At 47.9% G+C, this 21,904-nt stretch overlaps 1 protein-coding gene across 2 annotated transcripts in view; it reads left to right on the top strand.

The window, feature by feature from the left end:
* Positions 1 to 21,904, top strand: part of LOC119393608 (ras-related protein Rab-27A) — a 111,459-nt gene that overhangs the window by 82,331 nt on the left and 7,224 nt on the right. For both annotated transcript variants that reach the window (XM_037660718.2, XM_037660719.2), the window contains exons 2-3: positions 4,760 to 4,935; positions 21,161 to 21,324. In XM_037660718.2, coding sequence (XP_037516646.1) covers positions 4,768 to 4,935; positions 21,161 to 21,324 — 332 coding nt within the window. In that variant the 5' untranslated portion in view covers positions 4,760 to 4,767. The remainder of the gene's footprint in view (positions 1 to 4,759; positions 4,936 to 21,160; positions 21,325 to 21,904) is intronic.

Here is a 21,904-nt window from a genome sequence, read left to right on the forward strand (position 1 = left end):
CTTGAACGGTTGACTAGGTTCATACTTGTGTACATGTTCGATCAAAAGGAAACATTACGCATATCTGAGACGCAACATCACTAGGTAAGTATTAGGTGGTGTGTTCCTTTAATAGAAAATCCATACATACGTAATTCTAAAGACCCTAGTTTCTTAAGCTGCACTGAAAATGCGACTGCGCTGAAACTTGCCTTCCTCCGTGCCCTCTGCACGAGCTCATTGTTGTCTTTCGGTTTCGGTTCATTATTGCACTGTACGAATGCCATGGGGCGCCGCTCTGGCATTCCTGTTTTACCCAGGCGACGTGTAAATAAAAGATTGTGTGGAGAGTACTCGTTGAGTGCGGACGTTTCTTCTGCTTCAGCGCTTCGCGCCAAACCGCGTGTTCGGGCTGGCTGGCGTCCCCGCCGGTCGTGTTGGTCCCCGCCGGTTTTCGCCTGCTGCTGCGCCGGGACTATGTTTCCCGACGTATTGCCAGATGGCGTCCATATCTCACGCAGCGCCTCTTCTATCGTCTTTAGACGACATTTGCAGCGAAGCAGGCAGATACGCGGCCAAATTCTTTTTTTTCGAGCTTGGTGGCATAGATCTCACCGCCCCATTATAAAGGGGACGCTCATAGCATCCATCCATCACTCCAAGAGCACTGTGAGAGGAAAGTGTGAAAGATAAAAGGCGCATTCATGTAGCCTCCGTAATGTGTCATTGTGTCGCGATAAGAGCATAATCAACATATTAGTTCTTTGTCTGTATTGAATTGCGTTCAAGTGCCATGTCTATGTTGAATAAATACCATGAAAGAAAGAAAAAAAAAGTGGTGGTAGCTCAGTGGGCTAAACGCTCGCCAGCCATCGTCGCGGACCGAGAGGTCATGGGTTCGACTCCCATCAACGGAACTTTTTTAATAGTTTTTTTTCTTTGCCCTCTGATGGCGTTCATTTTGCTGACGTACTTCCGTGACGGAAATACGTCATGAGAGTCTTGGTGGACCCCGGCATAAAACACTCTCGTGTTAAGTAAAGTAAGTCCAAGTAAAACGTTCAGCACAGTGCTCCTCCCTTCCTGGCCTGGCAATCTCTACAGCGGTGTGACAGATGTAATCCACTGTTGCGATAGCAGGCCGATAGTTCGAGACCAGATCTGTACTGAACGTTTTACTCCTACACTTGTTCCCTTGCGCGTTCTGCGCCAACTCGCTTACTTTATTTTTCCGCAGCAACCACCAAGCCGTGGCCAGCACAGAATGCCACGGTGTATCACAGTCAATTTTTGTATTTAAAAAAAACTCATCAGTCGGCAAGGCAATTTGACTTACAAGTCAAGCTTCTATACACAGACTTTTTTTTTCAGCATTGTATTGCTAGGATCCGAATCGTTCGTTTCAGACATTCGAAACCACTCGATGCACGTTCGTCTCTTTCGTAGCTGATTTACAGATATGCTTTTCTAAGCCATGGAACTTTCCCAGTTTCACACACACACACACACACACACACACACACACACACACACACACACACACACACACACACACACACACACACACACACACACACACACACACACACACACACACACACAAATTAGCACTCCAAAAGGCAGGTCATTTATTGCGTTTAACTTGGATATAAAATGAGTAACGAGGGCTTCGCCCCACGACTACTCTTGCTGCAGAGGAGCGAGCTCTGACGAACACAGTAAAGACGACGTCACCGGGCAATCTGGCATACTTTGATTGATTGATTGATTGATTGATTGATTCATTCATTCATTCATTCATTCATTCATTCATTCATTCATTCATTCGTTCTAACTACAGTTAGAATGAATATACAAACCTGGAGGGATAGTGTTAGAAATCGGGCTAGTTGGTACTGCGTGATGTAACTTCGTAGCATGGAAACAAATTACGAATCAGAATAGAATAGACTTAGACAAAGGTTTTATCTACGTTTTTTCCCACATGTCACGTCCTTAGTTTCTGCGCTATGTAGTTGCATCATATCTGACAAGCAATAAAATTTTATGCTTTCTTTTCTTCAAAAGAAAGTGTTTTTTTTTTTCATTCATTAATTCATTCATTCACTTAGTAGGTGCCACATAATACGTATAGTAATGAGACCTAACAGACAATAATGCCAGGGAAAGTATAGGGGGTCTTATTTGTAACAATTAGGATATAAATGTGAAGAAAGCAAAGTGGGCGAAAAGATAACTTGTCGCCAGCAAGGACCAAACCTGCAAACTACGAATAACTCGTCCGATGCTCTTTGATGCGTTATTCGAAGGTCGCAGGTTCGTTCCCTACCGGCGGCAAGTTATCTTTTCGCCCACTTTACTTTCTTCACATTTATATCATTGTTACAAATAACACCCCCTATACTTTCCCTGGCATTATTGTCTGTTAGGTCTCATTAATATTGTGTCTAAAAAAGTAATAATAATAATAATATCTGGGGTTTAACGTCCCAAAACCACGACATGATTATGAGAGACGCCGTAGTGGAGGGCTCCGGAAATTTCGACCACCTGGGGTTCTTTAACGTGCACCTAAATCTAAGTACACGGGCCTGAAACATTTTCGCCTCCATCGAAAATGCAGCCGTCGCGGCCGGGATTCGATCCCGCGACCTTCGGGTCAGCAGCCGAGCGCCATAACCACTAGACCACCGTGGCGGGGAGTGTCTAACAAAGAAAAACGAGCCTTAAAAGTCTTCTTCTTTCCATAATACGTATAGGTCTCATTTAAGCAGTACAGCGTATTGCGTTACTCATAAGAAGAAGAATTAGTTAAATTTTGACGAGCCAATACCACGACATGACTACAAGGTACGCCATAGTTGAGGGCTGCGGAAATTTCGACCACCTCTAAACCTAAGTGCACAGGCCTCCGGCGTTTTGCCTCCATCGAAATGCGACCACCGCGGCCGTTGCGTTACTCATGCGTACATGCCTTGCGAAAATATTGTATACCTTCAGCTCGCTTCCAAAAACACACATTTTTCTTTTTTTTTTTTTGACCGGAAAGCTTTCGGTGCCGACCTATAAGATTTCTTGCAATCCGAGACTCCGACGGGGCAGAACATCTTTCAGCACTCGGGGTGCAAGATGCGGAATAGCTTTACATGGGAATGGCGGTTTCGAAGTTCGAGCTTTTCTTACTTCTTTTTTTTTGCGTGAGAAGTTAGAACGCCGCCACGGTTGTCCCTATACCACATAGAAAGCTGAAATATGTCGTATCGAGCGAAAAATGACTTGCGAAGGAGAGATATTGAAAAGTAGTCAAGTAAACCTGGTCTGCGTTTCGACAGAACTTGTACTACGTCTTCTACGTGTGTGTGTGTGTGTGTGTGTGTGTGTGTGTGTGTGTGTGTGTGTGTACTAGCGCCGACATTTGGGAGAACCAGCAAAAGCTGGTTTGCTGGTTATGCTCAAATGTTAGCATTATATGTCTGCGGCAGCGGTCTCTGCGAGCATAATGCACCCGTTTTATGAAATGCGGCCGCGTGCAACCCTTGCATGCAAATGTAAAGCAATGCGAACGGCATTCGATCTGTAGTACCTGTATAAAACAGCCAGTCATTTCTTTCAACCTGATGCGAATCCCATTGCTTGCATAATGCTTCCTGAATATATATATATATATATATATATATATATATATATATATATATATATATATATATATATAAACGAAAAATAAAAACGAAATGCTTCACTGAGCTATATTCGAAATTCACAGCACATACCTTATCTCTGAGGTGATAGCAACTACTCTTGCTGTTGTCAAATGTAAGGTAAAAGGTATACGAGGAATACTGGACAGTCTGCCTATCTTTCTCACACTCTGTGCATTCGTCCTATTTCGTTGGTCGTTGTTCCGCGTCGTGTGCCTGCTTAATCACGTTGCTCGTGTTGTTGTTGTTGTTGTTGTTTTCTTGTTCAAACAATACCAAAACCCCACATGTGCTGACAGCGTAGGTCCAGACCTCATAGTCTCCCGTAATTTTACAAAGCCTCTCCAATATCTTTGAAACAGATGGTAGCAAGCGGTCCATTGCGACGGCGCCACTTTCCTGACGTACATGCCCGAACGGTAACGTCGCCATTTTGAGAGCGCGTAAAACTTTCCGTGTGCTGCCGCCGCTCCTCCGCTCTGAACAAGTTGACGATACCGCAGCCCTTGTTTCTTAAAGTGTATCACATATGTCAAGGGTACGGCGGCGGCGGCGGCGGCGGCAGCAGCAGCAGCAGCAACAAAGACAGCTGTTGTCAACTTATAAGAGAGCTGTGCTCTCTAAGGTATCTCGCTTGTGACGTCACTGTGGGTCGTGCACTCAAAGGATACAGGATGTCATGACCAGACGCGAGCACACGACCATGTTTCTATGTCAACCTATTTCCTGCGCGCTTTATGCGCATAATTTGAAACCAGCCATTGCAAATGAGTTCTGCTGAATCCCGCATATTTGCAGTATCCTGTGTCCATGTGCTTCGAGCTGCTGACTAATTCACCTTAGAACTTCCAATTCCTAGCATCCTGGTTACCTCAATTGGTAGAGCGTCGGTCCCGGGTTCGATCCTCGGACCAGTACGAACCTTTCAACTAGAAACTTTCCATTCTGACAAATCTGTATGGATTTCCAGTTGGCTTAGTGCTACAATTGGGTGGTTGTCGATTATCCCTTTCACAGCCATCTATCATAATGACGATAAATGCTTTATTAATCTTCTCTCCCTGGCTCTTCCTTCGTTGCAGATGTGGAGATGAGCCATGGGCAGGCGAGTGGTGCCGACTACGACTACCTCATCAAGTTCCTGGCGCTGGGTGACTCCGGCGTGGGCAAGACCAGCTTCCTCTACCAGTACACAAACTCGACGTTCAACAGCAAGTTCATCTCCACCGTGGGCATCGACTTCCGAGAGAAGAGAATCGTACGTCCTACAGTTAATGTATTCTCACTCGCTTAAAGGGCCTTTAAACAACTCCGGGTTCAAAGACGAGAGAGTGGTTTCTTTTTCGCCTTCACTACCCGTCCTAAGGGTGCTATCATTTACTCGCCACTAACTTCTTCATAAAACACGTGCACAACGTCTGCAATAAGCGGGGAGCCTATCGGGATTTCGCGCTTTTCAGCTACACGCTGTTACCTCCGCTTGCACAGTCGAAAACGCGCAAAACGAAGTGAAATGAGTTGATCGTGCACGACAGTTACGCGAGACAAGGACGAACGGGCGTGCGACTGCATGACAAAGATGGGTAGGAGACAATTCACAATTCATGCTCTCATGTCCATCGTATATGGACCAATAAAGAGGTTATTTACGCATGACGTCACCTGTACAGACTGCTGGCGTCACGAATTGTACCGAAAAGACGGGAAACACCAGGACAGAATAACCCGCTCTGTCATTGTATTTTCTGTGGTTTCGAAACTTCGTTACATTTGAAACACGTTACATCTTGAAACTACGTACGTTAGGATACTCCGATGTATACGTTTTCATGGGACTGCAATGGCCCAAGACAGCCGAAAAGCGTATTAAGTACATTTCACATGATACGATCTTCTTTCTTTCTTTCTTTCTTTCTTTCTTTCTTTCTTTCTTTCTTTCTTTCTTTCTTTCTTTCTTTCTTTCTTTCTTTCTTTCTTTCTTTCTTTCTTTCTTTCTTTCTTTCCCTACCTCTCTTTCCATACTTACAAGAACTGAAAATAGCAAAATGTTTTGGCAGAATGTAGCAGGGGAGGCCACGTCTTAAGGGGTATTCACACGAGGGTCAAATCCTCGGGAGATAAAGGCGGAGCCTAGTGACGTCAGCACGCGAGGAGAATTCACCACAAATGTCCCCCACTCACACAGGCGGGGCCATAACGGGGCGAACGGAGGGGGGACCAGTGTTACCAGACTACTCTCGTGGCTCGTACCGCCCGTTTCACCAGCTGCTGACGACGAGCTGCAGACGACCATGCAGCTGCAGACTGGACGCCCACTGCTAGAGTCAGGGGCGTAGCCAAGGGGGGGGGGGGGGGGGTTGGGGGGTTCAAACCCCCCCCCCGAAATTTTTCAATTTCGCTTGCGTATATATACGCGCACACATACAAACACACGCACGAACATACATAAAGTATGGTTGAACCCCCCCCCCCCCCCCCGAAAAAAATTTCTGGCTACGCCCCTGGCTAGAGTGTACTAAACTCGGCGACAACTTTTCTTGACAGCACTGTGGAAGCTACAGAACCAAAGCGCATGCCTGCTACCGCACCAGAAAATAGTACTTTAGTTTACTGGTAATTCTCTGATTTGCCTTGTTGAAATAAATGCTGCTTTATTTATTATGAGACTCAAACAGTTGCGGGAAGTCGTAGGTAAAATACAGTTATTGTTCACTCTGCAAGAATCCTTTCCTTTTCTTTCCATTTCTTAGACAGCACCACCTTTTCAGCATGCCCGTTTTCCAAGTAAACATGGCGTCCGTGACGTAGTGGGCCAGTGTGCAACCGCAAACGTGCTCTTTAGCTCTCTAAGAAAAATATATTCGTATTACGACACGAAAATGTACACTGAACAATCTAAATGTCACCCCGTTCGCATTTTTCGTGTATATGTTTTTTCTAAACTGAGAGCGAGCAAAACCGAAATCAGCCGCAAGCTGCCGCACTACTTGCGGAGCAACACGAATGTGCGGAAGCCGCGCCTCCGTAGCCTTCGCTCCACTGTCAAGATAAGTTGTCGCCGAGTAGATAGGGGTAGTGGGACGAGGGGAGAGCGGAAGCAAGCAGCGGCGGCGTGGTGAAACGCACGGAAATCTTCGTGCGTGGCGTGGGGGCGCCACTGCGCCTTTCTCCTGAAGCCTCCTCACAGCAACGTGCGTTTGGACAACAGGCGCTGACGATTGTAGTTGCTCGTGCGTGGTATTTTTGGTGGTGTGATGAACGTAACGCTGAGTTAGATGGGGAAACCTCGGCGAAAGAATTATTGTTTTGCGCCAGGTTGTAAAACTGGGTATAGCAGAGTGAAAGATGTCCCGAAGTTGTCTCTGTTCAGTGTCCCTGAGGATGAAGAAATGCGCCGCACGTGGGAACGGAATCTACACCGCAAGGACAAGACTGGAAGTGACTGACGCCGTGTGCGAGCTTCATTTTGAAGGAAAATATGTACTGAGAGATTACGTACACGTAATCGACGGCAAAGAGGTGCGTTTACCCCGTGGGAAGCCATCTTTCTTGCCAGATGCAGTGCCCACGATATTGCCAAACCTCCCCAGGTACCTTTCGAAAACTCCGTCGTGCGAGCGGCCCACAAAGAAGAGAGCTTCCTCACGCCTCCACGACCACCAAACAAAAAGGCGGTGCATTCAAGAGGACGACATGCAGACAAGCGAGGCTGCGAACAACAGTGACGACGCTGAGAATCGCCCGTTTGAATTAAGCGAAGTTCCCAAACCCACGGAGCACTGGGCACTCCATAAATTTCCCAACTGTGACGGTGTTGGGTACGTTTTGGCTACTCTGGATAGTGAGAAAAACACTGTCAGCGTTGAAAAAACTGTATTGATGAACTACAGTGAGGACCCCAATGCAGTGATTAGCCGCTCTTACGTACGAAAGACTTGTGTCAGAAAGCGTGTCTTTGTGTTGATTAAAATGTCTCAATGCACAGTTTCAGTTGTTTATCTCTCACTCTCTTTTTCTCTGCATGCACGGCATCGAGTAACCACGCGCAGTTCCAAACACTGTCTTACAGGCAGGTTTGTCCCTAAAAATCCCACGGCTTGGAGCTTTCAAGAAAAAAAAACATTATCTTTTTGTTGACACAGTGTAGAATCTAGGCACTCAGGAGTCAAGCATCAACTTTGAATGTATCGCACTCTTCATTTGAATGCGCGGTGAACACGCGCCCACTGCGGTGCGCTTCAGGAGAAAGGCGCTGCAACGCCTCCTAGCGGTATCCGTGCAAACGGCCTCGCCGCGCGGACCGCCCTCGTCCCACTACCCCTATCTAGGTCACTATACCACTGCGCTCTCTGCAGGTACTGCAGGAGCAGGTGCAACAATGTGGCCAAACAAGAGCCCGAAATTCCGCTGTATCCCGCACCACCGGGGGATCGTTTGTCCTGTCGGGGAAAAGGTCCCCGTGTTCTCCGAGGAGGCGCGGGGGGGGGGGGGGGTCGCTCCCACTCTCTAATTCGTGACGTCGCGGTCACGTGATCCGCAATCCCCCCGTGTCCCCCGCCGATTTCTCTCTCGTGTGAATGCCCCTTTAGTGACGTCACAAGTACCACTCGTTTTGAAGGCTCTGGATACGCCGTAAGCCATGTGACGCCCGCACGTGCGTTCTCGCCGTGCGTATACGCGGAAAGCAGCGCGTTGCCTTCTTCCTTATTTACACGTAAAGCAATGGAAGGGAAGCACAAATTGGGTCAAAAATAGGAACTATTTTATTCAGAAAGCTGACGGCGCAAGCCGTCCGCATAAAATATTTCTGACGTTATTCGGTGGCGAAAGCGTTGCGAGCGACGGCGCCAGGATGCCGCGGCTACGGTTATCATTTGGTGTGTGTTGGTGAGGGTTGCCAGGAGAAAGGGATTGTTGCGAAATAGGCGGGGGTGAGTGTTCGAAGCTCTGGTTCGTTCTTTCTTTCTGCTATTTCTTTTTCTTCTTCATTTCTTTCACTGAGCACACACGTCGCATCGCTCAATTTCTTTAAGCTTGACAGTTCATGAAAGATGGAGGCTTTAAGTGACGAGAAATCGCTGAATAGGCAATGGCGCTGGAGCCAACGCTTTCGGCAACGGGACTTAGGCTGAAGGCAAGTCCGTCCGGCCTTACATACATACATACATACATACATACATACAATAATAATAATAATATCTGGGGTTTAACGTCCCAAAATACGATATGATTATGAGAGACGCCGTAGTGGAGGGCTCCGGAAATTTCGACCACCTGGGGTTCTTTAACGTGCACCTAAACATACATACATACATACATACATACATACATACATACATACATACATACATACATACATACATACATACATACATACATACATACATACATACATACATACATACATACATACATACATACATACATACATACATACATGCTGTTGCGTGGGCAAACCGTTAGGATCCGCAGCTGACGCACGTCCCATATTCCTTTACCTATGACATTAGTTAGTTACCTCTGTTTTTATGGCGCAAAAGCAACTCAGGCTATGCTGCGCCAGTCACAAGGTGTTACCTATCACCTTACATACGTTTTGTGTATCTGTCCTTGCGCGCATATGCTCTTTACTTCCACCTGCAGCAATATTTACGTACGCGCGTCATCCTGACATTAAAGGCTTTCGGTCAGAGGTACAACGCAACACGCGGCGTTCATTTTACTCATCGCTGTCGAGGTAAACGAAAATGCGGTACTATGGCACAACGCCAGGGAGCCCAAGTCGTGCTTGTCTCGTATATACATATACAGTCTATACAGTGTCAACACGTATCCCAAGAAGCTTCCGCTCGTCCTTCTATTTTCTTCCCCACTTTCCGATGCACTGAAATATTAACGTGCTCAGAGTCATGCATAATCGACAGCGTCAACAGCCGTGAGGACTTTTGTGCGTTCGGAATGTCAGGCGCAATCGGCTTAACCTTTCACTCGTGACGTAAAGACGAAATATGTGGCGCGCTCATCGCTCATTAGAATTGCATGCCGCGGGAAAGAGGGATTTTTTCTTCTTCGCAGGTTGGGGTAACGCGAGAGGGGCTTGCGTAATTGGCTTATGAAAATTCGCAGCTCCGCTAGCGACCGGTTATGAAATTTTCACAGTGGATGTATATACAGAAAGGTCAAAAAGAAGAAGAAAAAACGGAATATTCGAGAAGGACGTAAGACGGATAAAATTAAGCAGAGGATCCATTTGTTCTTATAAGTCTATCCGCCTCGTGCGCTGGTACGGTGGCGCCACCGCTCGGCTGAGGCGGTTGCACCCTCTCCCAACCCCCATAGGATCCCATGCATTTTGAATGAAGTTTGCGATTCCGTTGCGCAAAAACAAACTAGCGCCATCTCTCGACAATACGCCACACCGACGATGCAACACCTCTTCTTGCTTCCACCGATATGTCCGTCCATCCATCCATCCATCCATCCATCCATCCATCCATCCATCCATCCATCCATCCATCCATCCATCCATCCATCCATCCACGCAAGAGCACTGTGAGGGGAAAGTGTGAAAGATAAAAGGTGCGTTCATGCAGTCACCGTTATGTGTTTGCGGTAGCTCAGTGGGCTAAACGCCCGCCAGACATCCTCGTTTACCGAGAGGTCATGGGTTCGACTCCTGTGAACAGAACTGTTTCTTTAAAAGTTTTTTTTTCTTTGACATTTGATGGCGTTCATTTTGCTGACGTATTTCCGTAACGGAAATACGTCACGAAAACCTTGGTGAGCTTCGGCATAAAGCACTTTCGTGTTAATAAAATGAAAACGGAAATACCCAGGATCGAATGGGACTTGAACCCAGGCCCTCTGCGTGGCACTCGAGTATTCTACCACAGAACCACGCCGGTGCTTAAAACTCTTTTGCGAAAAGACCCTATACAGGCGGCATGTCAGGCAAGGAATCGCATTAACATGCGTAATATAGCGTGTCAGAAGAGTAAAATAACAACCAGTCATCACACAATTATGTCTTAAAAACACAGCGTTAATTTAAACATGGACAGAAGAAATAGCAAACGAGGACGGCCGCTGTACCAACGAGCTCGCATCCAAACTCTTCTAGAACACAATTCTAATTGCGCAACGAGCCTACTTCACAAAAATTATGATTTATGGCGTAGTCGATACCTTGCGGAAAGCCAAAACTTCAAACACACTTGAAGCGACGCTCAGAATTCGCATTAGGCAGTACCGTAATCGTCGGTGAATTTTTCGTAGAAACGCAGCCATGTCAGGGACCTTTTAGAATGTGCCCAAAATCGCGGCAAAGGACACCACTGGGAATGTCGAAATCATAATGCGATTCTAAGCATGAGTAGGCTTGGCCGGGCATTATTGTCTGGGTTAACAATATAAAATAATAGTACACGCGGGATAGAAATAAAAGCCGTTTTACTTCGCAGCCGTGGCTGTCACATACGTGGCAAATCTGGACTCACTGAAAGGAGTACTTTTTTTTCGTTCTTAGAGTGAAGTACAAGTACTTGATGAATATTCGTAGGGTTGAAACACGTGAGGCTGAGAGGCCCCAAAACCAGCATGTTCGGCGCAAGGTAACCAACCCTTACAATCAGGGGCGTAGGCAGACATTTTTTTTTTGGGGGGGGGGGGGGAGGGGAGGGAGGGCACCTCCTTGATCTAAAGTGGGGTCCGGGCAGGCAAATGTGGTCATGTGTGATTTTTTGCTGTGTATGCCATGGCAAAAAAAAAAATTTACAGCATGTCCACGGGTGAATGATGAAGAGCTTGGGCGAAGCTCCTGACGCAATCATGGTTACACTTTGAAATGTTCTGTGGTTCCGCCCAGCAGTAATCAAAGCGATACGCCGCTTTGATTACTGCACGCCATCTAGCGTGCAGGGTGCCGCTGCTTTTTATTCTTTGTTTTTCTTTTTTCTTTTCTTTCTTTTTCTTCTTCTTTTCTTTTTTTCTTTTTTCAAACATATTGCACACATCTCTATGGGACAGCGCCATCTAGTATATCGTCACCCAACTGCAGTTTGCATGGATGGATGGATGGATGGATGCTATGAGCGTCCCCTTTATAACGGGGCGGTGACATGTCTGCCACCATGCTCGAAGAAAAAGAAAAACTTCCTTGTTTCATGCTGGCCTAATACCTTGTCTACATTGATTAAATCTATCTTATTATACATGCATCTCTATGGGACAGCGCCATCTATTGAATGATACGGGAGACGCGACGGCGGGGGCACGCCGCATGGAGCGACGACCGACCAGGTGATGCTATAAGGAGCTTCGCCCCTAAAAAGGAAAATTCGGGGGGGGCACGGGCTCGTTGTGCCACGCCCTGGTTACGCCGCTGCTTACAATCCTCGCTGGAGCTGAGCAAACGCACAGCTGCACACGGCGCATGATGAACGCAATGACTCATTGCTTCAGGAATTATTCATTCATTTCAAGACGCGCAAACTCACTTCTCTCTCTATAAAAAGAAATCACAGTTGTGTTCAGTACCACACTGCAAATAGCTCATGCCAACCATCTCGTTAAAAGCGTACGGAACTGCATGACCAAAGCAGAGAGCTTGAGAACGCGCGCACCTGCGCCGACGCGGGCGCCCAGATGGAGTCGCAATCGGATGAACTCTACACGATCAAACATCTAAACGATCTCCGCGCTAAATTTTGGGCCGTGAAAATTTGATTGGGTAATCTTTCTGAGAACTGCGCGAATATCCACGCGCGCACGCATACGCCGTTGCTCCTTATTTGAGCTATTATTCTTCATCACGTGCACGCGAGCCTAAACTCATCTTACCCTGCTGCGCTCTATACGTTGTAGACTATATATGGTTAAGCGTATACTGCGCTTTAGCTTGCGCTGTGATGCACGGTACTATTGGGCCCATTCGGCTTGTTTTGAAGTGTTTCTTGTATAGTAACCAAAGAAAAACAGCGTAAGTTTTACCTTTGCATGAAAAGAGAAATGGCTTAATTATAATTATCGTTACATGTGACAGATATCCATGCTGTTTCCTGTGTGTGTGTACAATACATATAGACAACTGCATGCATGTGCTATCACTCACACAGAAATTACGAACCGGAACAATTATAATGCCATCGAAATTAAAAGACACATCAGTGTTACAGCTGGTTGATGCTGCTCAACTTTTTATGCTGCACTTTCTTTCCTTCTTTCTTTCTTTCTTCAGCATAAAGGTGAGATAACACAAAAAGCAGGTTGTACAACAGTGAGTTATACTAGCACTACTGGCGACTCCTGTTGGGTCTACAGTTTTGGTTAACTGTTTGCTAATGAAGGTTAATGAAAATTAATGTGGGGTAATTTGGTTAATGTTTGCTATCTGTTCGCCTAACAATGTAATCAAATAACACACGTGCGCAACTACACGCATCTGCCTTAGTCCATGAAACGATTCGGACACCGCGACTGTCCCTCTTTGAGAAAATTCGCCGCAATTTATTTTATTTTTTTAACCCACCGAGACTCCAGCTGTGCATCCGCGTCTATAGTGCACTCTTACGGGGAGGGTCTATCGATTCCTCTCCTACGCAGTGCGAATTTCTCCGTGTTGCGCCCGATCTCTACACGGCCTGACGCCATCAACGTCCCGTAATCGAGAATTGTTGCGCGCAGCCGTCCAAACCTGCCTAGGAGGATGTTGTATTTGTCGAAGATTGTGAAGCGGCCACCCACTTCGGAGCAGCTTGGAAGGCCCCGCGGCGAAAGGGAGGAGGACGGGCAGCTCGGGGGGGACGCGTTTCGGCGTTGCGGCAGCGGCGGCCCGCTATCTGGAGGCGACAATGGGTACCGGAAAAGCGGAAAACGTCTACAGGTGACATCGTCGTTTTACGACATACGCGCCCAGCCCGTGAAAGAACACTGAAGCACATGGACCGTCTGCTCTTCAAATCAGTTGCACGTGCGGGGTGCAGAGGAAACTCTTTTGACTGTGCCTGTGTTTTTGTGTTCTATTTTCCTTTTTTTTCCCTCTCTACGAGAGTCCTGTAAATAGTGGAAGAATAAAACCAGTCTTCCTGATGCGTTCGAACCGAGCGGACGTCTTGATCCTCCGTCGTCGTCCAACGCACTAAAGAAAGTTTGCCTCCCTGCTATTCCGCCACAATATTTTCTGGTGCCGAAACCCGGGAATATAGGGACCCAAAGATGGACATCGACAGGATCAAGCGCAAAAGGGCCGTGGTGCGGACGTCAACGACAAAGCTTCTCAACGACATAGCCACCATGGAGGACGACGCATCACTCGGTGAGCTCGAAGAAAAGATCAACCTTCTCTCACTTAAGGAAGATTCACTCAAAGAGCTAGATCGGGAAATTGAGAGTGGCGTAGAAGATGATGCATTAGAAGAGGAAGTTGCATGCTCCGAGACCTACAAAGAAAGAATCAGCGTAGCAAAAACCAAAGTACAGCGCATGCTACGTGAGCTTAACTGCACTAACACCTCATCAGTGACCGCTTCGCTAGATCGCACCTCAAGCTCCTCAGATCAAAGAGAATCTAACAATAACATACCGCAGGTAACCCCCACAGTAAAGCTGCCAAAGCTAGAAATAGCAAAGTTCAACGGTGAGCTTCGACAGTGGCAAGGCTTTTGGAGCCAATTCGACTCAACAATAAACGCGAACCACCACCTGTCAAACGTGGACAAATTCAAATACCTGAACAGTTACCTCACAGGAAAAGCAGCGGCTGCTGTTGCAGGGCTTGATTTGTCTGAAGGAAACTACGAAGTTGCTCTCTCGCTGTTAAAGGAAAGGTTCGGCCGAAAAGAAGTCATTATCGAGGACCACATGTCCAGATTGCTCAATATCAGGTCAGTGCGTGACTCACGGAACCTCAGCCAACTTCGAGGCCTTGTTGACGAAGTAGAAAGGGGTGTACGAAGCCTCACTTCTCTGGGCGTAGGTGTCAGCACGTACGGAGCTTTGCTACTGACAGTTGTAAAGAAAGCGGTGCCTGCGGACCTTCATCTCGAATACTGCCGAAGAAAAGACGCTACGACAGGAGACAGTGAATTGGAGGCATTTGTGCATTTTTTGAGAAAAGAGGTTGAAGCACGGGAGATCATACAGCGGGCCGAAGCACCCAGAGGCATGTGTGTAGAATCGTCGATAGAAAACCGCAAGAGCACCTTTAATGCGGCGAGAATGTCTTCGGCTGCAGCATTACATACAGTGACCAAGGAAAGAACAGGGTGTCTGTTTTGTTCGTCAGAGTGTCACGAAACCGGTAGCTGCGACGCAGAGATGTCGGCAGCTGATAAAAGGGAAATGCTGAAGCGTGCGAACAGATGTTTCCGTTGCACAGTAAAGGGGCACACGTCAAGAGAGTGCCGTAAGGCCAAATGGCTCAAGTGTGCCAACTGTAGCGGTAAACACGCCACGGCTATGTGTGATCCTGATTTCAGAGGATACCGCGGCACTGCTGAACAGAATCCATCCTCTCGACCAGTGACTGAAGAAGCCGCAGTGCTAAAGTCTTCTCTAGGCTCAGAAGAGAAATTTATGTGCACGGAGGAGAATCAGTTGCTTCTCCAAACAGCGCGAGCTTGGACAGAGGGACCGCACAAAAGTACACTTGTCAGGCTTCTCCTAGATGGCGGCAGTCAAAGGACATTCATCCATCGCAACTTATCTGAAAGACTGCAGTTAAAGGTGCTTGGGGAAGAGGAGCTTAGAATATATGCCTTCGGCGACAAGTCGGCAGTAAACCGCACTAAAGCGCGTCGGGTCGAGCTGTGGCTCCGAAGCCAGTACGACGGGAAAAGGATACGAGTCGAAGCGCTGGAAGTTCCCTGCATCTGCGCGGATATCATGTCTACACCATCAAAGTCAGTTCTGCTTGAACTTTCGAAATTTGACTTACCCGTTGCAGACGTCGCGCAGGGTGACGGATGTGAAAACATTGACCTTCTAATCGGAGCTGATCACTATTGGGAAATAGTCACGGGATCCACGAAGCGCCTAACCTCCAAACTGATGGCAGTGGAGACAGTATTCGGGTGGACAGTCCAGGGTCAGGTCGGCACAGGAAGGTCAACAGGAGTTTCCTCTGCTGCTGGCGTAATGCGAGTGGGAGTGAGCGAAAAAACAGACAAGGAAATATCCGCACAGTTGAGGTCCTTCTGGGAGCTCGAGCACATTGGTATCAAAGAAAATGAACCAGCTCGTCACCAAGACGCAGTCCTACAGCACTACAAAGAAACCGTCAAGTTTGAGCATGGTCGGTACAAAGTGTCATTTCCCTGGAGGCCATTGGTCAATGAGCTCGACGACAACTACGAGTGCGCCGCGAAGCGTCTTAGAGCCCAAACAACACGTCTTTTGAAAGAAGATTCCTTGATCAGGGAATATGACGCCTGCATCCGAGAATACATCGAAAAGGGCTACGCAGAGCCAGCCAACGAGCGTTGCAGCACTTCGGAAGGTCCAGTATATTATATGCCACATCAAGCAGTTGTTCGTCAAGAAAGCCAGACAACAAAAATGAGGGTAGTATTCGATGCATCATCCAGTGCCAAAAGTCGCCTCTCACTGAATGATGTTTTGGAAAGTGGTCCGAAGCTTAATCCAGAGCTGATCGATTTGCTGATCAACTTCCGCACTTACAACATCGGCCTCATTGCGGATATTGAAAAGGCATTTCTTCAAATATCCTTGTCAGACGACGACCGGAACGCTGTGCGTTTTCTCTGGTATGCTACTACGCCGAAGAAAGGTGAAGAACTACCAGCGGTGGCGGCCTATCGAATGACACGCGTGCCGTTCGGTGTCACATCCAGCCCTTTCCTATTGGCCGCAACATTACAACACCATCTTGAAGGACTCCCGGAGCAGTATGCTGAGACGGCGAGCATCCTACGCAACCATCTCTATGTTGACGACCTAGTGACTGGGGTCGACAGCCTTGAACAGGGTAAAGTGTTATGCCAGGAATCAAGCGATATATTATCACAAGCAGGAATGCGACTCCACAAGTGGATGTCTAACGACCACGATTTAGTCAACTTCATAGAGGATGGGAATGTGACAAGAAGTAATGCGAATGCTGAACCTCCTGCAGCCACCAAGGTATTGGGAGTGGCCTGGAATGCTCAGACGGATAATTTTGAGTACAATATGACCTCACTGCTTGATTTCCTCAACACAAGAGCTGACAGCAAGAGATTCGTACTGCAAGTCTCAGCCAGAATTTTCGACCCCTTTGGGTTTATTGCTCCCACAACACTGTACGTAAAGATATTGTTCCAAAGATTGTGGGAGTTGGGTGCTGGTTGGGACGATCCCTTGCCAGAAGAAATGCGGGCGGAGTGGGACTGCTGGTGTGAAGAGCTTCAATGCATCAAGGGAGTGTCCATTCCGAGAGTCATATCAAGGGATTTCCGACAGGAAGAGACAGAGAAAGTGTTGCACATTTTCTGCGATGCCAGCCCGAAGGCCTACGGTGCTGTCGCATACATTGCATGCAAGTCTCCTCTGGGAATAATCACTATAAGCCTAATTATGGCCAAATCAAGAGTAGCTCCTTTGAAGCGCCTCTCGTTACCCCGACTGGAGCTGATGGGGGCTCTCATTGGCGCTCGACTGTGCCGCTACGTTGTCAAGGCCTTGGACCTCCAGAATGCTGCTACCATTCTTTGGACTGATTCCACAGTGGCTATGCACTGGATTAAAGGAAACGCTGCCAGATGGAAGCCCTTCGTGGCAAACCGGGTGTCAGAGCTACAGGCGCTGACTGATCCTAAAGATTGGAGACATTGCCCAGGACCAGACAACCCCGCTGATCTAATCACTCGCGGTATCCTCCCGTCGGCCTTGTTGGAGAGCGAATTGTGGTGGAAAGGACCCCATTGGCTTCACGGCGATGAGACGCATTGGCCAACGACAGGCGAGCCGAGCCCAGGGGTTGCAGAATGTCACGTAGAAGAGAGAAAAGTGACGGTGATGCCCATTGTCTCATCATCATCCGAGGCAGTGCTGAAAGTGGAAGAGTTCAGCTCATTCAGCAGAGTCGTTCGCGTAACTGCGTGGATCCACCGCTTTGTCAACAATTGCCGCAACGGGAAGGAAAGAAAAAGTGGCCCACTACGAGCTGAAGAAGTGATCGATGCTGAGAGGTACTGGTTGGCTGCAACTCAAGGAGAAGCATTCAGCGACGACATTTCCAACCTGAAAGTCCAAAGACCGCTGCGCAAAGGTTCTCCTGTTTTGCCATTCAACCCGTACCTTGACAGGGAAGGTCTCATGCGAGTTGGTGGACGCCTGCAATTCACTGACAACCACGAAGAGACCAAACATCCTATCGTTCTCCCTGGCACTCACCCCTTCACGCTGCTGCTCATAAGGAAAGAGCACGTGAGAATGCTGCACTCAGGGGTACGCGACACCCTGGCGCAGTTGCGAGAGTCGTATTGGATCATCCGAGGGCGCCAGGCCGTAAAAAAGGTTATCAAGCGGTGCCTCATTTGTCGCAAACAAAGTTGCCCTCCCGCCACGGAACCAGTAGCACCACTTCCAGCTGACAGAGTGACAAAAGGAAATCCGTTCGACACCGTTGGCATCGATTTCGCAGGACCTTTGATTTGTCAACAGTCGCGCGACGTCCGGAAATGTTACATCGCAATTTTCACCTGCGCTGTGACACGTGCCGTGCATCTTGAGCTCGTCAGCGACATGTCGACTACAGCCTTTCTCCTGGCATTCAAGCGCTTCGTGGCTCGCAGGGGAATCTGCTCGACTATTTATTCGGACAACGCGCTAACTTTCAAGAGAGCAGCAAAAGACCTGAAAGCGATGTTCGCGCTACTAAAATCACAGGAAATGCAGTCTTACTTCGCCGGAAACCAAATCAGGTGGAAGTTTATTGTTGAAAGGGCAGCTTGGTGGGGCGGATTCTGGGAGCGGTTGGTGCGATCGGTGAAGGTAGCGTTGCGCAAGGTGTTAGGTCGGAGCAGTTTAAACTTTGAAGAACTCACAACGGTCTTGTACGAAGTGGAGGCCGTGATAAACTCACGCCCATTGACTTTCACCTACGAAGATGCCCGAGAGCCAGAACCACTGTCGCCGGCGCACTTCCTCGTCGGAAGAAAGCTGACAACCCTTCCTCCACACCACCTGCCAGCCGAAATTCCGGGCGGTGACGCGCATCTCTCACGGCGCTGGAAGTACCGGTCAGCCATGGCTGAAGGATTTTGGAGACGATGGCGGAAAGAGTATTTATTGGAGCTTAGATCAGCCCATTTGTCTCACCCAACGCCATCGAGTGACCTAAAGATAGGCGATTTGGTGCTTTTAAAAGAAGACCATTTGAAACGCCACATGTGGAAGATCGCCAGAATCAAAGAAACGTTCAAGGGCAGAGACGGCAGGGTGCGGGCCTGCCGGCTGGCACTAAGCGGGGGAACGGAGCTGAAACGACCAATACAGCTGCTTTATCCTCTAGAAGTCGACGAACAATGAGCTAAAGAGTTCGCTCATCCGGGGGAGGTTGTTGTATTTGTCGAAGATTGTGAAGCGGCCACCCACTTCGGAGCAGCTTGGAAGGCCCCGCGGCGAAAGGGAGGAGGACGGGCAGCTCGGGGGGGACGCGTTTCGGCGTTGCGGCAGCGGCGGCCCGCTATCTGGAGGCGACAATGGGTACCGGAAAAGCGGAAAACGTCTACAGGTGACATCGTCGTTTTACGACATACGCGCCCAGCCCGTGAAAGAACACTGAAGCACATGGACCGTCTGCTCTTCAAATCAGTTGCACGTGCGGGGTGCAGAGGAAACTCTTTTGACTGTGCCTGTGTTTTTGTGTTCTATTTTCCTTTTTTTTCCCTCTCTACGAGAGTCCTGTAAATAGTGGAAGAATAAAACCAGTCTTCCCTGATGCGTTCGAACCGAGCGGACGTCTTGATCCTCCGTCGTCGTCCAACGCACTAAAGAAAGTTTTGCCTCCCTGCTATTCCGCCACAATAGAGGACCCGTGAATTCTTCAGGCGATCGAGCGCCTCGCCCTGTAGCGTTCCTCGCACTGTGCGGGCGGTTAACCATATATTAACGCACAACGCCGCTTGCTTTCCTCGTTCCGTAGGTACACGTTATTAAGGTGAAAGCCTTATATGTCTCACGAGTAAAGAAATTTTCGATATTTGGCGAGACCCGATAATACTTCGCGAGATATCACGAGTGATAAAAAAAAGAACGATGCAATGAAAGTAATGAAAAAGTCACGTGAAACTCAAGCGAATGTATGTGAGCAATCAGCGTACCAAATATCTCACGACCTCAGTGTCACATGACGTCACCAATGACGTCACAGGGCATCAATTTTTTTTACGTCATCACATGTACGACATCGTCGCTTGGTCAAAGGTGGGCCGATCCCTGAGGCAGTGCAAGACTACGTTAGGAGCGGAGAGATTTCTGGAAGAAGGGGGGGGGGGGCATCACTACAATTGACTGCGAAAGAAAAGATGAAGTTCGCCTTCGAGTCGTCTTAGGCGAACGCATGGGACCCCGTGAGTTTTCTGAGACTCATGAGATGCTCGCATTTTTCAAAGGGACACTTTCGCCTACACTATGGCGGCATTGTGTTATTGACCTCGCAAATCACCGAGGTTTTCCGCGAAAAAAAAAAATAGTGCTTATCCCCTCCAGTGGTCAAGTACAGATATGGTCGCGTTTGATATGTGACGCAACACGGTGCGCGTACAGTCGAACGCAGATCCCAGAACGTACGGCTGCTCCCACAAACAACAATTTGGAGTTCTGTCAACTCTGTTCCGATTTTTAAGCCAATTATAATGTACGTAGGCACCTCCATCCATTCTTGGGGCCATTTCGACTGTGGACACTGTGTTGCTATCTCGGACGCTGCTGTAAATGTTTTCAATATCTTCGAGCATTAAAAAAAAAACATGTCACATGCACTGAACTCATGCACGTATTTGTTTTCGGAGTTACGGTCAAAAGTTTAGTCATCGAACAGCAAATTTATTTGCGTGAAGAAAGCGATACCGTCTGGAGGGTGCATATTCCCGTAGTCATTCCCTTTATTTTGATGGAAATTGTATTGATTCAGGAGTGAGCTGTATGTTTAAACCGATGACGGCATTATAAACGCAGGATTGAAGTCGGCCAATTTAGTATATTCAAAGCATAAGATGTTGCTATCCACTTTGAGTCTAAAGCACCAGTTTCGAGAAATTTGAACTCGAACTTTACCGGAAAATGTTCCAGTTAACTAGTTTCCGTGCTGCATTTGTATCCAGCTCGAAATCACACTGTGATCCGTCTTAATTCTTTACATTCCTTCAAAGCCTACTGCGTCATATCGCGGGAACCTTGTTGTGTCGACGACAAAAGGTACTTGCTGTTACAAGTAAGGTAGATGGTTCTTACGGCGTCCTCAGCATTCATATTGCTTCTCGCAGACGTACCGTTCGCCCGAGGGGGGCGGCCGCAGCCAGCGCATCTACCTACAACTGTGGGACACGGCTGGCCAGGAGAAGTTCCGCAGCCTGACCACGGCCTTCTTTCGGGATGCCATGGGCTTCCTCGTGCTCTTCGACCTCACTAGCGAACAGTCCTTTCTCAGGTATGAATGCATACGGACCTCACGCAGAACACAAATGCGTGCCGTGCGTATTCCATTCTGCAATATGCCACTGTTTACGTTCGGATGATGGACAAACGCCTCGTTCTGAATGGCGAGAGGTCTTAGCTATCCAGGAACGCGGCGTCGGTTAACAAGCTGACCATGTTTTAGCAATCTGAGTACAGGCTCAGACTCGGCAAAGACTCAGTATTACTGTAACTAATGCAATTTTGGACGTAGATCAATGCCTGTCTTATGCCGTCTCTCGCCAGTATAGAAGCTTAAGCAATACATCGAACTTGGAGCCGAACATGTAAAAGAAAGCACACACCTCCTTCCCCCGACACTTGATATAGAAGTTGGGTCACCCCACGACTGAACTCCCCTCAGAGTTAACACGCCGCCTGGTTTCAGGGGTTAATGATAATTACTTCAATATTACAGCAATACCGCCCGTATTGAAGACACACTTTACGATTGCTGTATTCTACTGTGAGGCACGTCGACAATGTGACCAACTGCCATGCTTACTTCTCGTTTGTATATTCATGCCCATATAATCTCAATTTCTTTCTTTTTC

The sequence above is a fragment of the Rhipicephalus sanguineus genome, chromosome 5 (genome assembly GCF_013339695.2).
Source record: "Rhipicephalus sanguineus isolate Rsan-2018 chromosome 5, BIME_Rsan_1.4, whole genome shotgun sequence".
In the NCBI taxonomy this organism is placed as follows: domain Eukaryota; kingdom Metazoa; phylum Arthropoda; class Arachnida; order Ixodida; family Ixodidae; genus Rhipicephalus; species Rhipicephalus sanguineus.